Source organism: Neophocaena asiaeorientalis, unplaced genomic scaffold (assembly GCF_003031525.2).
Source record: "Neophocaena asiaeorientalis asiaeorientalis breed wild unplaced genomic scaffold, Neophocaena_asiaeorientalis_V1.1 scaffold296, whole genome shotgun sequence".
In the NCBI taxonomy this organism is placed as follows: Eukaryota; Metazoa; Chordata; class Mammalia; order Artiodactyla; family Phocoenidae; genus Neophocaena; species Neophocaena asiaeorientalis.
This window is the reverse complement of record NW_020175084.1, coordinates 3,466,449-3,483,881: the sequence shown is the minus strand read 5'-3', so window position 1 is coordinate 3,483,881 and position 17,433 is coordinate 3,466,449. Positions and strand designations below refer to the sequence as shown.

Sequence of the window (17,433 nt, the reverse complement as noted above, 5' to 3'; positions counted from 1 at the left end):
GAATTTTCTTTTTAAAATGTCTTTTTCCAGTTAGACTATTACTAGCTATCCCTTCATATTAAGCAAAATGATATGATTTTTCATTTTCATCTTATAACGGATAGATTAAAAGTACAACTGGGTATCCAAACCGGTAATCGGCAACATCTGTAATTTTTTTAAGTGATTCTTTTCTCCTGATTCTTTTCTTATGCTTTTAAGTTGGTCTATCCATTTGTGCACATTTAAGTTAATACACATTTACTGATTTTCTACCATGTTCTAGGTGTTATGGTATGACACAGTCTATGCTCACAAGAGAGAAAGAAAAATAGTGCAACTACAGAAAACATGAATAAAACTTAGAAATATTCCAATTAAACACTATTATTTTATGTATTATTCTAAGCCAAACCAAACTTTGGTACAGTAACGTAGAGGCATTTATAGCTACCATCGATAGCAAGGAGAATTGGTATTTTGATAGTCACTTGATATGGCCATAGATACATGAAAACAATGGTCTACTTTAGGACTATCTGAAGGTTACTTAGTACTTAGGGTGAATAAACATCTCCATTTGCCCAGGACTGAGGGGTTTCCTGGGATGTGGGCCTTCTATGCCAAAACTCAGATAGTCCCAGGTAAATCAGTACAAGTTGGTCTTGTTCGTTTTCTGATTTAAAAAACAAAACATAACACAATATTGCAAATCAACTATACTCCAATAAAAATTTAAAATATAATAAAATAAATAAAAAACAAAACAAAACAAAAACCCAGCAAATTAAAAAGGAAACAGACCATTCCAAAGAAAAAAAATTCTAGTGCTGCTTACTTTAGGCTAGTAACTGGTTTCAGGATATGGTTACTAAGAAATGTGCACTGTTTCTCCTGTGGCCTGTCACGGTAGTATGATCGGTGTCACATTTACTTTTGTAAATTCCATGAGGTATTTGAAAGCCCATAGTAATTTAGACAATAGTCATTCTCAAGATTCGTGTGGACTTTGAAGGTAATTATACTCTGGATTTTAGAAGGCTGAATAAACTTCCTTCATCCCCAAGACATCACAGGTCACAAATCGGGTATTCAAACAGTACATAAATGACTACATGCCATATGTATCATGACAGATGCTTAAAGCTGATTTAAAGGGAAAAAAAGCAATCTCCAGAAAAAAATCAAGTAGGAAGGAAATATGTATTATCCTGAAAATGACAATATTTCCTTATTTTGCATAAAAGTTAGAAAAATTTTAAAGTATTTTCCATGTCACTTATTCCTTAATAGCTAAGTGACCTTAGATGAATCTTAGATGACTCTTCTGAGTCAAAGTTTCCCTAACATGGGTTACAGAAATGCAGTTCCTGGGCTACTTCCCTCCAGCCACAGGTAGCCCATCTTTTTGCCCAGTGTGCTGTACAAATGGTACCATGCTCTATGTGTGCTATGATGTGACAAAGATGGAAAACACTGTTCTAATTTAAGTATTTCCTCATGTGTAAAATGGAAACATTAACCTCCTTATAGAGATGTTGTGAGAAGCATGAAATAATGTGTAAGAAGAATTAGAAGAATACACAGATTATCATAAAATCTTATTTGGATATGATGATAAATTTAATTTCACAAAATCCCAAGAGGATTAAAAAGACGCTTCAAACATGAAAGCCAAGGATTTACCTGACCAGAGGATGCTAACAAATTAATTGTTGTCAGAAGCATCCAACCTCTACTGGCTTCTTCACTCTGATTGATTTCCAAGAATTGGACTATGGCCCGACTTGCAGCCTCTATAAAACCAAAGGAAAGTCATTAGGTAGAGAGAAATCACATACAAAATATGTTAAAGAGAGCAATGTTTTAATGGTATATGTAGATGTCATCATATCAATACAGAAATGTAAAAGTCAACCTATATATTTTAGGAAAAGGTACGTCACAAACTAGTCAAAAAGAGTCACGGAACGGGAAATTTGAGTTAAAACCTGCCTGTAAAACAAGTCTCTCTAGAAACTGGGAGGGAGGGATGGAAACAGAGAGATTAGGCACACTGTATTAAAACAAAAGTGTGGCTAGAGGAATGATCAAGAGGAACAACTGTAATAACATAGGGTTCACATTCTAGAAGAGCATATGCTGAGAATTAGAGTCTAATATCAATAGTAGTGACAGAAAATGCCTACTTACGAAGGAAGGTAAGCTAAGGGCTGTCTGTATTTGACTCTTCGGGCAAGAGGGAGCAAATGTAGTTTCTTGAGCAAAGTAGATGATGAAAGGATTATTTTAAGACTATTAATTTAGAGTGATGTGTATGACAAACTTTAAGGGCAAAGAGATTGATGGGGGAAACAAATTAGGAGGTTGGCTCAGTGATACACACAAGGGGTGACCTGAACAGCTGACATTAGGAAGAGATAAACAGTGAGGGAGTCATTCATAGAACTGTAGTGTTGGAAGAATCTTTGAAAGTCAACTTAGTTGATTATGTTTTTAAGGATAAGGGAAAATGGATAAATCCTTAACCATGCATTTAATTTTATCAGCACAGAGTTCATCAATTTTTACATTGTAATAGTAGATGAATTAAAGTCAGAAAATAAGTCCAATCTGTTCACTGTAAACCAACATGTTAATTTACTAACGTATACTTAACACACGTCATAAAGACACAGGATGTAGAATAGAATTTAGGTTACTTTAGAGGTATTCTTTCCTTTAAGACATTTAAGACAATCAAGATAAAAGTGTTTTATTCAATAATTGAATGATACAAAACTTACACATGATACTATGCTGGACATATTTCATCTTTATATACTTCCATTTGAAAGAACATGTTAAAGGAAAATTTTTTAAGATACCTTATTTTTACTGAGTCTTAACTGTACAACAAGCACTGTTTTTTGTGGGGTTTTTGCCGTACGCGGGCCTCTCACTGTTGTGGCCTCTCCCGTTGCGGAGCACAGGCTCCGGACGCGCAGGCTCAGCAGCCATGGCTCACGGGCCTAGCCGCTCCGCGGCATGTGGGATCTTCCCGGACCGGGGCACGATCCCGCGTCCCCTGCGTTGGCAGGTGGACTCTCAACCCACTGCGCCACCAGGGAAGCCCAACAAGCACTGTTTTAAGTGCTTGCAGATTCAACTCATTTAATCTTTATGTAGAACCCTGTAAGTTATTTTCTATTCTTAGACCCCTTATTATAAATTGAGAAATGAAGAGGATAAGTAATTTGCCTAGAGTCAGGGATAGAACTTACATTCAAATCCAGGCTGCTTAGCCTGTAAAAGATAAAGATATTGATAAAAAAATTTTACTGGAAAAGAGAAGTCAACAGAACCCTGGCTTACGTTGGGTATTCAGTATCTGGTAAATGTTGAAATTACTGTATTCATGATCACTGATTTTATAGTCTCTTGCCCCTCTCTAGAAAACAAACACCATGGGAGCAGACTTTGTCAGCCTCGTCAGAGCTGATCCCCAGTATGGAGCACATCCCTGGCACTAAGTGGGCACTCAATAAACACCTGTTAAATGAGTGAATAAATCAACCCAGGGAGATCAAAGGACACATTGAATTCAACTTCTCAAGAACATCAGGAGGTTTGCATTTATTATGGGTAACAGAGATTCCTGAAAGTTTTGAAAGGGGAGTAATACAAAGAAAGCAATGTTCAAGGCTGATTAAATAGAGAAAGAAGAAAACAAATAAAAGAATACCATTGAGAAACCATCTTTAGCAATCATGGTTTAAGATCATTGGTAAAAACTAACCTGCAAATTTTTCCTGCAAGCCTACAATGGACCCCAGCCATTTGCTATATAACACGAGCAGTCTTTCCTTGATAGTAATTAAATGCTCATGTAAGGAAAACAGCTCCTTACCAGTTGGCTAAAATTCTTAATCAAAGGCTGACATGCTATGCTTTCATTTCCTAGGCTTCTTCGTAACCAGGCGACTTTGGTTTTAAATTGTGCATTTCCAATTTTGTAACTCAACATCTTAAAAAAAAATACCTGCAGTCTTCAAATTGCTTTATTTTACAATTACACAAATGTAATGAAATTCTATTTCATTAAAAAAAGAAACATTGATTGGTAAATCAACTGATCAATACCACCTAAGTCTCTCACAGAGGGAAAAAAATATTTTGAAGAACTAAGCATACTTTAAAAGATAAACAAATTTATCTCCCTGGTAGAGAATCTAGAAACCTACAGATAAGACACATTTTGAGTGACTCCAGATTCCACCCATAGTACTTAACACTATTAATATTAAAAGAAGTTTGGACAAATATGTTTTTTCACTGCTATTCAACAAGTTGCCAATTATGAACAATGAATGCCAATGGTTATTTTGAGAACCAAAACACCAAAAATGTACTCTTGGTTTGAAACAGTTCCATATATCTATCTGATCAATGGCATTTACAAAAGTGTGTGGTTTCTTTCATTTTGGTTGACAATGAACATTAAGATATTCCTCAAGATAAGAAAAGACAATGTATTTTCAAAAATGTCCTATTTGTTATTAAACATTACAACAGTTCAGTAGATTGCTGAGCTGATTAAATGAGATAATACGTATGAAAATAAACCTTGAAAAGGATCAAGATAGTATAATTATTAATGGTGTCCCTTTAACAATTTTACCAACTTAATAATAACAACTGCTCTTTTTGAGAAGAAGATAGAGACTTCAGTTACATCAGCAATAATGTATAATTATGTTATCTGGCTTTGAATTACAGGTGCATACAAAGAAGTCTTGACAATAGTTGTGGCTGAATAATACAGGAGAGATTGGAAACTCTCATTGATAAAATAGACTATCTTTACATAACAAACATATTCAGAAGAACTATTTTACTTTGCCATGCAAAACAACTTGATGGGATCTCCGAGTTTTCATTTTAAATAAATCAAGAAGCTCATTGTAAAAGTATGTAACATTTAGTGGTATCTTTAAAAAGTTATGTAGACAACATATTAAACCTCCATAAACCACAGAATTTCTTAAAACTTTGAAAAACGCTCCTAGTCAAAAAATATAGCATTATGATCTTTTATTTTCACCAATTTTTAACAAATACAAATTTAAACACTGATTTAACTTAAGATTATAAGATTATAATAAAAAGAACATATTAATATCAGCCCATCTTGAGAGTTGCCAATCATTTTGATTTAACCTTTAGCTTTCATGCTGCATTACAGTACACATAGTTAGGCCAAAAAATACAGAAATGAAGTTAGTAGAGCTCATTATTAGATTAAATAAGAATATGTAGACAGTTTTAAAGGAAATGTTAAGTTCCCAGTCTACACTGAGAGAGTGTAAGTAAATTCAATTAGACTGCATTCAGAACAACCAGAACACAAAACGTGTTAATAAGTGTAATACAATATTTTTTCCTTTTGCAAAGTCCATTTAAAGCATAGTCATTTTCAAACTTATGCTTCAGGATGATAACGTGAGACACATCAATAGTACTATTACACTTTTTTCATTAATGAAGAAACCAAGCCCTAAACGCCCATTCCCACCCCTCCCTTCCAAAAAAAACCACTTCCACGTTAGTGAGAAAAATAGTATTAGGACTCATAGCTTCCATGCTTCTTTCAATTTGATAATACATCATCACACCTTGGGAATGAAATTACCTGAAGGTGTTGTGGCTTTGAAATCCTTGGAGGACAGCGGGGCACACTGTTTTTCTGTTTAAAAAAAAAGGCTGGGTTGTCTAATTGGGGATTCACTACATTATACTAATCCCACCACAAGATGCACCAGGTGCCAACTGTGGTCAGCATCATTTGGCTTCTCTATCACTGGGCCGCTGCCCAGTGAGCATTATAGCACTGGGCTTAACAGTGGCACCTAGCATGCAGCAAAGTCACTAACAATAAACTGAAGATACTATTTTTACACAGGTGGGAATTTTCTCTTTCAATGATGTAAAATCGACATGTGACTGACCTTAGAATTAAACAGACTGCATGGCTGAACTTAACAAATAACTAGAAGAGATAGGGAAAAGTCTTAAGCCATGTCCTGTACACAATATGGCTACAAAATTATATATTTTTCAAATTAGTTGAAAGTCACTATAGATTTTTAACAAAACCACAGGGAGGCTATAACCAAGAGAATTAAGAGAGACAGAGAGAAGAGGACTACTGTATTACAAATCAGCCCATGTACCCACTTTGCACGTTGACCTACCTAAAATTTTCCATTTTTACTAACTTCTGATGGATAGATTTAAACAATAGAATTGCCAATAAGCATGGTTCCTACTGAGATATCTACAATGAATGTTAGAAGTGATCTGGTAAAAAGACTTGATATGTGAATGGTGATTAGGTAACAAAGTAAGTATTTCACACCAAATTCAGAGGAGCTCTGGAAAAATAATCTTTCTCTGATGCACAACAGATAGAGCCAATTTTCAAAAGAATAACAGAGGACTCATTCCACCTGCTTCTTTTTGGAGAAAAATTATGTGCATGTAAATCATAACAAAAATTACTTTCAATGATAACTTCCTATAAAATAAAAGGTTATGTGAGGTATTGAAAGCAGCCAAACTCATAGAAGCAGAAAGTGGAACGGTGGTTGCCAAAGGCTGAGAGGAGGAAGAAATGGAAAGTTGCTGATAAATGTGTATAAAGTTACAGTTGTGTAATATGAAAAAGTTCTAGAGATCTACTGTACAACACTGTACTTACAATTTACTGTACTGTACATGTAAAAGTTTGTTAAGAGGGCAGATCTAATGTTAGTGTTTTTACCACAATAGAAATCAATTGATCAATCGGAAAACCAGAATGGGATATGCAAGAAGAAAGATGATTCAGGATGTACCTAGATCCTCAACATCTAGAATTTTTTACTAGAAAAATCAAAACATCAAAAAATCTCCATGAAAGTACTTTTGATAACAGCACTGATCAAAAGAAATTTCCAATGTTCAAAACTAAAAATGAAAGAAGAGAACAAGGATTCCAAAAGCCAGAGTTCTTCAAGGCTGACAGAGGAGACACTCCAAAACTATGCTTTTCTCTCTTAAACATCAGTAAGCTGGCTTTTCTAACACTCTTCTAACTCTTAAAGCATAATGGGGTAGGGGGGAGCACAGAGAAATCCTATGTCAAAATCAGTAAAACTTTTTTGAGCACCTAATCTGTGACAAGCATTCTTTTACAGGGGTGAACACAAGAGACAATAACATTAAATAAGTTAATAAACAAGGTACTTTCAGATGACACCAAACCTCTAAAGGAAGTATTTAAGGTGACTGAATAAATACTCACTGGTGTGGAGATACAGGATAAAAGATCTATATTTGAGATAGGGTGATTTGGAAAGGTTTCTCTTGTGGAGGTAAAACTTACACAAAATTGAATTGAATCTCACTGGATTCTGAAGTTAACGAATTTCAAAAGTTTAAAACTAAAACTTACATGGAATTACATGATATGAAAAAATGTATCTTAAAATACCTGGCAAACAATATGTCACCAATGGAAGAAGGAAGGGCACAAGGGGCTCTCTCTATGTTTGCAACTTCCTGTGAGTCCATAATTATTTCAAAATAGAAAGTTTAAAAAAAAAAAAACTTATGTAACTATTATTGTAATTAACAATGAGACATCTCCTCCATTTAAGATACTCTTCATTATTTCCCTATGGATATAAAACTGTAAAGAGATTTAGGAAAACAAATCTCCAATGTGGAAAAATGTTTTTCTACAAACATGCAGATTAGGTATTCATAAAGACAGCAACAGTGAACAGAGTATAAATAAGCTTTGGAATTTTTTTTTCTAATCTAGGGCTGTCACTCAAAAAAGAAAATGCAATGACAGGAGTCAACATGTGACAAAGAAATTTCCCTTCATACTACCTATTTAAAATAGCTAAAAAGGCATAAAACACAGAAATCTTATATTTAAGACAAACTTTTCACTTGTATAGGAACAACTGAAATCAATAAAGATAAAAAAAGGATGCAATCCCATTCTGGTGGAGAAGGGAAAAGACAGGAAGTTTACCTTAAACTATCTTGACCACCTCTCACCAGACTTGCTTCAAGGACTACAAATATAATTAAAGCTGCCTCATTTTAAAATCCATACATCAATTCATATAATGTACAGCTTCTGATTAAGAGATTTTGTCCTCAATCTAAAAATACTTTAATGGCTGTTGCTCCAAAGACTCCATAATGGGTCCCCCATTAAAGATGGAAGGTTGAGCACATGCATTTATCTCTTCTCTGTCCTGAAACCTCACTGCTATAAACTGAATTGTGCCCCCCCCCTCCAGAATTCATATTTGAAGACTTAGTTCCTAATGTGATGGTATTTGGAGATGGAGCCTTTGGGAGGTAATTGGGTTTAGATGAGGTCATGAGGGTGTGTCCCTCATAATGGGATTAATACCCTTATAAGAAGAGACACCAGAGAGCTCTCTCTCCTGGAGGTGAGGCCACATTGAGAAGGTGCCATTTGCAAGCCAGGAAGAGAGATCTCACCAGAAACCAATCATGCTGGCACCATGCTCTTAGAATTTCAGCCTCTAGAATTGTGAAAAAAAATTCCTGTTTTATACTGGTCTATGATATTTTGTTATGGCAGTCCAAGCAGACTAATACGCCCACTAAAATTGTTGTTTAAGGATTTTTTTTAAAAAATCATAAACCCATAAGTACAAAGAAAATAGGAAAGGTGAAAACAACAATGTTTTGGATACTAAAACAGCAGAGAAATTAGTGGGAACTGATTTAGCAGACTCTAGAATCTTAAAGCAAGTACAAGGAAAATACAAAAAAGCAGCTAACTACAACACAACCTCCAAGAGGCTCAGGAATTGGTGGCACTAAGTACCTTTAGAAACAGAAGTAAATGTGGGACTGTACACAGAAGGACTGGTGAAGTCTGTGTAAGAGCAGCTAGACCCCCAGATCCCCACTACTGTGTGGGTAGTAGACTAGAGATTTATTCACTAAAAAGAAAAACAGAGGATGTTTGGATTGGGGTGGAGGGGGGACAATGACATTACACCAGGCACAGTTGTGGGCTCATCATGAAGATAAAATAGAAGCTTATGTATTGATACTAAATGTTGAGGGTCCTCAAACACTGGCTTCTAAAATGTTCAGAGTCAGACATATACTGTCTAAGTAAACACTGGACATTCTTCTCTGGGGACTCTGTCTAGCTCAAGGGAAAGATGGTCAACAGAATGGCTTAGCAAAATGACCCTAGGCTGAGGCCCAGGCAAGCTCCAGCCACAATTACAAAGCTACCCAGCAACTTTCCAAGATTCCATTCTTACACAGCAGTAGAGGGCCAAGGATGAGACACGGGAGGACATTCTCTAATATAAAAGAGACAAAAATAAAGTAACAAAAAAGACTACCTGAAAGAAACAGACTGTGGAGGAAGATAAAAATCTGAAAAGAAATTTTAAAAAAAGAAAAGAAAAAGAAACCTCAGAGAGTTAAGAGAAGCCATGAAAGGAAAGCAAAAGACACCAATAAAAAAGAAAAAAAAAATCTCTTAGAAATTAAAAGTATCGTGTCACAAATGGGGAAAAAAAAAAACCCACGGAAGGAATATATGGTAAAACCAAAAAGCTCTCCTAGCAAAGAGAGTAAAAAAGCAAAGACAGAAAATAAGAGAGGAAAGATAAGAAAATGAGAGGGACAGTCTTAGGGGTACATGTGATAAGAAAGAGAAAACAGAGGGGAGGATATTATTATATAAACAATTCACAAACCTTTCTCAAAATTAAAGGCTATGAATTTCCAGACTAAACAGGTCCAGTGAGTACTCAGCATAATGTATAAAAATAGGTCCACTCCAAGGCATGTTATCATGAAATTTTAGAAGAGGAGGGCCAACGAGAGGATTCTAAATGCTTTTATAAAACACACACACAAACACACACAATACAGGCCACAGAGAAAGAATGGAGAATTTAGGTAGCTTCAGATTTCTTACTAGGAGTATAGGAATCTAAAATATGATGGAGAAATTATTTTTAAATTCTGAGATAAAATGATTTCCAATCTAGGACCTTATATCCACTGAAAGGAGGATAAATGTAATGCGAGCTGAGAGATTTTCCAAAACAACCTTGGGAGTTCAACCTAGGCTGCCTGGAGAAGGACCCACTGACCATGTTCCCAGAGGTGCTGCACCCAAGCTTAATTTTCTATGACACTCGTAGCTTCCACTCCCTGTGGGAGGGCCTGTAGCTTCCCCTGAGCCCCCAAGTCTCCTGGAACTAAACAGCTAGCATTCTCAAACAACTCCTAGAAACATCTAATAAGAACTCAGATTCAGTACTCAAACAGCTTAGATCACAAACGGTGTTTCTTCACCATTATGATTGCATTCATGCTCTGGGTGGGGAATATCCCAAGCACACTTCTGTGAGATAATGAGGGTGATGGATCTGTGCTTTCTTTTCTCTTGTTGAAGCCTGGTTCTACAAGTTCCCCTTTCTGCAATAAAGCCATCCTGTATGATGTGATAAGTTTGTTCTAAGCCCCGTACCTGAAAGCTTGTCACCTTCCATGGTTAAGGGGAAGGAGCTCATTTTATATAGCAAGAGTCAAAGGAATTTTCACTCACAGATTTCTTTTTTTTTTTTTTTTTTTTTTTTTTGGTGATACGCAGGCCTCTCCCTGTTGTGGTCTCTCCCGTTGCAGAGCACAGGCTCCAGACGCGCAGGCTCAGTGGCCATGGCTCACAGACCCAGCCGCTCCGCGGCACGTGGGATCTTCCCGGCCCGGGGCATGAACCCATGTCCCCTGCATCGGCAGACGGACTCTCAACCACTGCACCACCAGGGAAGCCCTCACTCACAGATTTCTAAAAACAAATACAAAATCCAAAAACCAAAATAATAACTGCCCTGCATCCTTTTTCAGGAGGCTGCTGGAAAAAATATTTTACCAAAAATGAGGAAGTTAATTTGAGAAAAAAGATGACATGAGATTTTGGAAACAGAGACTCTATCCCAAAGAGGTGGAAAAACATCCCAGGATGAACTGAGTGAAGATGAAAAAGTGACAGCTGTCCAGCTGGCCTAGAGAGCAACTACTACAGATTAAAGCAGACCAGAAGGTTCTGGAAGAGCTATTTGCAAGAAGATGAAACTGACAGAATATCTGATGTCTTCAATGATATTGGGTGAAATTCAGAAAAACAGAGGAGTAGGGGAAGAATGCATAATGAAAATGTAGAAAACTAGTTTTTTTAAAAAAAGGCAATTATTAACTCTGATTGATAGAGGTGGAGAAGTTTTCAAAAAAGAAAGAGTAATCAGAGTATATCATATGGCTCACCTTTGTATAATGTTTTCAGTCACAATAATACAATGAATACTGATCTAATCAAATTATGATAGAATGATATGGGGATATAGAAGTGAGAATCTGTGGGATAGTGGTGAGCTTAAAAGTCTCACTTCTCTTGTGGTAAGCCTGGAGATGGTATCTAAATATGAAAAATCAAGGGCACACAGTATAAGCACATTAGTTAGAGACACAGAGGTAAATATCAAAAAAAGTTAAGAGACGTAAAAAGTCAGTGTATCTTAGGAGTGCAAAATGAGGATGAACCGGGATGATGGAAGGGAGATACTGTTTTTAATAAACCTATAAACCATTTGACCCTTAAAACCATGCACCTATATACTTTTAAAACTAAAAGTAAAAACTAAATTAAAAAATAGGATTATAGGGCTTCCCTGGTGGCACAGGGGTTGAGAGTCTGCCTGCCGATGCAGGGGACACGGGTTCGTGCCCAGGTCTGGGAAAATCCCACATGCCGCGGAGCGGCTGGGCCTGTGAGCCATGGCCGCTGAGCCTGCGCGTCCGGAGCCTGTGCTCCGCAACGGGAGAGGCCACAACAGTGAGAGGCCCACGTACCACAAAAATAAATAAATAAATAAAATAAAAATAGTATTATATAACAAAGGCATTACCGTTACAATTGGAAAGATAATAATTCAATGGGTGGAAACGATAAGTGATTTTTCAAAGAGACACTAGAAACAAAACTTAAATTATTGATTTCTTGGTCTAATGCTTCAGTAGGAAAGCTATCACTCAAACAACCACTAAAAACCAAAGCAACAAGATAAAAATTAAGATAAAATCCTTCAAACATATTGCTAATTTAGAAAATGAGTAATGGTAATTAAAATCAAAAAATCTTATTTTAATCTTGATTAAATGGGATGATACTTTATGAAGTTTAAAATTACCTAATTATGAATAAGAAGTTATTCAGGCAGCATTTATAAAAGGCCTACTGTGTAAAGCACTGTGGTTAAAGACTGTAGGTTATACAAAGACTAATAAATAGTTTATGGTCTAATAGAAAGATAAAGATACATATATAAACACCACTCGTGAAGCTGAGTAGTTAAGAGGAGAAAACTTTTCCTTTGATTAAGGAAATCAAGAAACATTCTATCTAGGAAGGGTGACTTAATCCAAGCTGAGAAGATTTAGATGTACTAACATGGGGGGAGATGCTCCTTCCTTAATGAAGCATCACAAGGATAGAAAAAAGAGCACAGAAATGTCTGGGACTATAAGTAACTCACGATTTGGTTGAAATATAGAAAAAGGAAACAAGAAATAAAAAAGGGTATGCAAAAATGGTGGGTATATATATGTATTTCCAGGTCCTGAGTTTGTGTTGAATGTCATGCTAGGAATTTGGATTTTGTTCAGAAGGAAACAGAGTGCTGTTAAAAGGGTTAGGTCAGGGGTGGTAGTGGTCCAAGGAAAGTAGCCTTGGGTAGAACTACACCACTTGAGAGTAAAAGGTGCTGACAGTAAGAATATGACAGTAAGAATGGGAATGGGGACTGGTACTGAAATCCATGTGCTTAAAATCAGGTCAATTTTTTATTAGATTTCGACAACACTTTTACCAAACTGTCCAGTCAAATAAATTAGTTTTTGCTGGTTTCTGTAAAAATACCTGTGGATTTGTTTGATGCTCTCCTTCGAATTTCTGTCACCATCAGTCGTGAGACTTGTGTTGTGAACTGCAGAAGATCAGAAAATTTTTCTGTCATTGTATTTGGCGGAGCATTTCCAAAAACCTGTGATGAGAAAAACAATTTTAATACAGCATTGTCAACTTCTTTCTTTCATTATGTGCTTTTCAAAGTGTGATATGACTTGAAAATCAAATAAAAGAAAGTATGCTTGCATAGTTACTTCGACCTGAATAAGTTTAAAACATATCTCTTTCAATAAATGCCATCTAACCACATTTTCTTATACATGTAAAATAATCTGTTGAATGAATAATTAAATAAACAAAATCTAAAAGCCAAAGACCAGTTATCTATAAAATTTAAATCAATCTTACTAATAAACTTTAGAAAATATAATGTAAATATATTTTCTAAAGTTTATATTTAGAAAATAAATATAAAATTCTAAAGTTTATAAATAAATATAAACTTTATATAAACTTTCTTTTCAGATTTATAAATAAATATAAAGTTATAAAAAATATAAACTTCTAAAGTTTATATTTAGAAAATATAATTGTAAAAGCAGGGACTTATCTAATGCTAAGTCCTGGGCTGAATACAGAATTTACTAAACTCATCTTATACCTCAGAATTTCTGAATTCTAACCATAATAATTCCCAAAACAAGACTGTTAATGAAAAGACTAGAATAAAAATGAATGAGAGGGTCATGAAATACACTTGTCTTTACAAAAATCTACACTAGATGAACTTTAGAATAAATCATTCTAAAACTAGCATAGATTCAGCAAAGAGAATGAAAAAAATAAAACCTGGACAGACTGTCATAGGAAAAGAAATAGTATTATAATAGCTATATAACTGGATGCATCCTGGAATATTGTTTTAAAAAATGTTTTTTATAGTGGGACATCCCTGGTGGCACAGTGGATAAGACTCCATGCTCCCAATGCAGGTGGCCTGGGCTCGATCCCTGGTCAGGGAACTAGATCCCACATACATGCCGCAACTAAGAGTTCACATGGGGCAACTAAGGAGCCAGCAAGCCGCACTTAAGGAGTCTGCCTGCCACAACTAAGGAGCCGGTGAGCCGCAACTAAGGAGCCCACATGCTGCAACTAAGACCCAGCACAACCAAATAAATATTTTTTTTAAATGTTCTTTATAGCTAAAAGAGAATTCTGTGTCTCCTAAAACTATTATGATAGCCCTCTACTGTAATATTAACTAAACAATATTTTGTATTCTTATTATCTGTTCAAATGTCACTGCAAAGGGAGGAAACGTATCTTACCCGTCATTGTGTTCCTTGCCAAGCTAGCACCCTGCCTTTTACAGGGATGTTCCCTGAATATGGTTGTTTGTTTGTATGCCTGCTCCCACAACCAAATTCTAGAAAATGTTTAGGTAGCATGCAAGGACACAAATTATAATATGAGAATATAAACAAAAAGTAAGAACAAAACCAATCAAATAATAAAACCAAGGCCAGGGAGGTAGACTGGGGGAAAAACGTCTATATTTGCCATATTTAGTCATGAATTTTGGCCCAAACATACAGGAGAGAAAACCTCATGAATTACATGGTTCTCAATGTCCTTAGGTAAGGAAAACATATATTTAACAAAGTATCTCTATTCTTCATACCATAATGTAAAGATTTTCTTCCAAGGATCCTATTAAAAGGATACAACTTATAATATCCTTGTAATAGGAATGTTTCTTACATTCTTACAATAGACACCATGTTTCTTACAATCACCCTCAAATTGAGCTGAAAGTACCAAACAAATGATAAATCAGTTCTACAGGTTATACTTTTAGCCAGGTAGTCTGTTCTTTAACTTGACACACAATTTTAAATTATCTCAAAGAACAAACAAACTGTTCTTTTCAGGAACTCCTCAATAAATTGTTTTTCTGCTGAGATTTTGATAAATGTTATGTGCTTACAGTTAACCTATTCACCTGCTAAATACCATAGTTTTTAATAAACAAATTGGAGATAGATTAGAAATTGAGAAGCCTCAATTTTAAATTTGAGCATACTTTCAAGGAGGAGATTCTACCCGTCACTCTCTCTTGAAGTTTTTATTAAATAATTTCTGTGTCTTAGAAAAATAAAAAGAATGGCCAATTTATTGACCAAATTTATCTCACAGACTTAAAATGTATGCCCAGTAAGCACAGCCCTGTAAGACTACATTAATATCAAACCAAAGCAATTTGGTTACTAAAATCAACCTCGCTTGAAGTTCACAGTTGATTACGACAAAGTTTATTCATTCCTTTCTTTCCTCCTTTTTTAATTATTTGGTCCATATAAAAATAACATATTGCAACTCAAAGTGCATCTTTTAAAATAAACCATCAGCTATCTTTATCAAATAAAATATCTACACCATTTGGTTTCTAGTGAGGAAGGACACATGCTTGAATAGCCATTCTGCTTCCACCCAGAAATGAGTATGTAACTGCCTAATGAAGGTGTTTACAAAGCAATTGTATATTTTGCTCAGGCAATTATTAAGCCTTTTGACAAACTGATTTAAAGTAGGTAAGTATTCCTATTATTCAGAATATACTGATGTATATTTTGCTCCTAAGAATTATTAAGCACTATGTTATCCTAAGAGTAAGACAACTTCAAAAAAGAAATAGCTCTTTTCTTAGCATAAACATATGGTTGGTTATTCAAGCAGTCTTCATGCTGGGTGGAAAATACACTGTTAAAAATGCAACTAACTTTTCATACAAATCCTGATATTTATAGCTTTATTTTCATAAGGAAATTTTTTTCAAAAGCTGTGTTGCTTGAATTGACCAAGCCAAATGTTACAGAAAAAGGACCATGTCCTACTTGCTAATCTGAAATGAACTACTGCTTCTTTAACGTAAACAATCTTTAATCTAGTGATCCAACACTACTGATTGATTCACTCTTTCATTTATTCACTCATAAATATTTACTGGTCTACTATATATGCCAGGCAATATTTGGAACCTTGAATACAAAAGTAAAGAACTGTGAATACAAAGGCAAATAAAGCAAATATAATTCCAGTTTTCACGGAATGTACATTTTAGCACAGGAGACAAAAGTTAAGCTATTTTAAAAATGAAAATTATGTTGGATAGTGATGCATTATAAAGGAAGTAAACAGGGTAACTGAAAGGGAATGCCTGGAGTGAGAAAAGGTTATCAGAAACGCTCTCTGAGATGACACTGACCCAGAAGGATGATACTGAATAATGAAAAAAGGTCACAATTCAAACAGCCAAGGAACGAGGGTTCCGGGCAGTGAGAAGAACTGTGCTAAGACCGTGGGCAAGAGATTGGGAGCTTGAGAGATCAAAAGGCGTGGGTGAAGCTGGAGTGTTTCCAATGAGAGGGGAAATGCAGCAAGAAAAGGCTGGAGAAGTACAGGGACTAAAACATGTATCTGGCATTTTAGATAATACTGAATGTGTAAGGCAGTAAAGAGAAGAGATTTTTTGGTGACTGACTTCAACAATTAAATCTAAAAATATTAGGTATGTATTCACCACCTTCCACAAATAGTGGGAAATAGTGCTTCAATCATGTATGTAAACGTGCACCACAGAGGATGGAGCACAGAGCTGGGATTTACCTTCCCACCCACAGGGACTCTGGTCAAAATTTTCTGGTTCTTAGTTCCCTCATCTGTTAAAGGGGAGAGTTGAGCAAGAGAACTGGTCGGTAATACACTCAACTCAGAGGGATGATTCTATAATAGACATGTGACATTCATTACCCAGATGAAAAAAACAGTACTGAGGAACAAAAAGCCTTTTAGCAAACTTAATGAAAATAACAACAATTATCATATAATGAGCCTTTACAGTGTGCCTAGCACTATTCAAATACTTGACATGTAATGTCATTCGAATCTCATGAAATCCTACACATTACTCCCATTTTTCAGAAAAAGAAATTAAGGGTTAGAGAAGGTAGATGCCAGGAGGTGGTGGAGACAGAATTCAAAACTAGGTCTGTCTGATTCCAAGCTGTGCTCTTAGTCACCCAGTAATATACTGCTGGAATTAAACTTTGCAGGAACCCTATCACTATACCTTTGCACAGTGTTCACCTTGCGAGGGAATTAGCACAGCTCAACTTGTTTTTAGAAGGGTCATTTTAAATATCCACCTAAATAAATTCCAGAAAATTTCCTGGCTGCTCCTCAACTAAAATATTTTTGGTATACTCGGGGGAACAAATGAATGGTGTTGTATAATGGCATGCAGGAAGCAGAGGCTCAATATATATTTGTTACCAAATGAAGCTATTCAGTAAAATTTTATTAAATATTAGTAAAAGAGAGGTAGGAATTTTTACAAAGTTTTCTAAAATGGTGTCTTTTTCCCCCTAAATATATGTAATATC

The 17,433-nt window shown here is 35.5% G+C and overlaps 1 protein-coding gene across 9 annotated transcripts in view; it reads right to left on the bottom strand.

Annotated features, from left to right (window-relative positions):
* The window catches only part of WDFY3 (WD repeat and FYVE domain containing 3), a 232,523-nt gene that overhangs the window by 152,845 nt on the left and 62,245 nt on the right, over nucleotides 1–17,433 (bottom strand). For all 9 annotated transcript variants that reach the window (XR_003005819.1, XR_003005820.1, XR_003005821.1 and 6 more), the window contains 2 exons: nucleotides 13,001–13,124; nucleotides 1,666–1,775 (listed from right to left, as the gene is read on the bottom strand). Coding sequence is in view for 6 of the 9 variants with exons in the window: in XM_024764205.1 (XP_024619973.1) it covers nucleotides 1,666–1,775; nucleotides 13,001–13,124 (234 nt within the window). In the remaining 3 variants the exon portion in view is untranslated. The remainder of the gene's footprint in view (nucleotides 1–1,665; nucleotides 1,776–13,000; nucleotides 13,125–17,433) is intronic.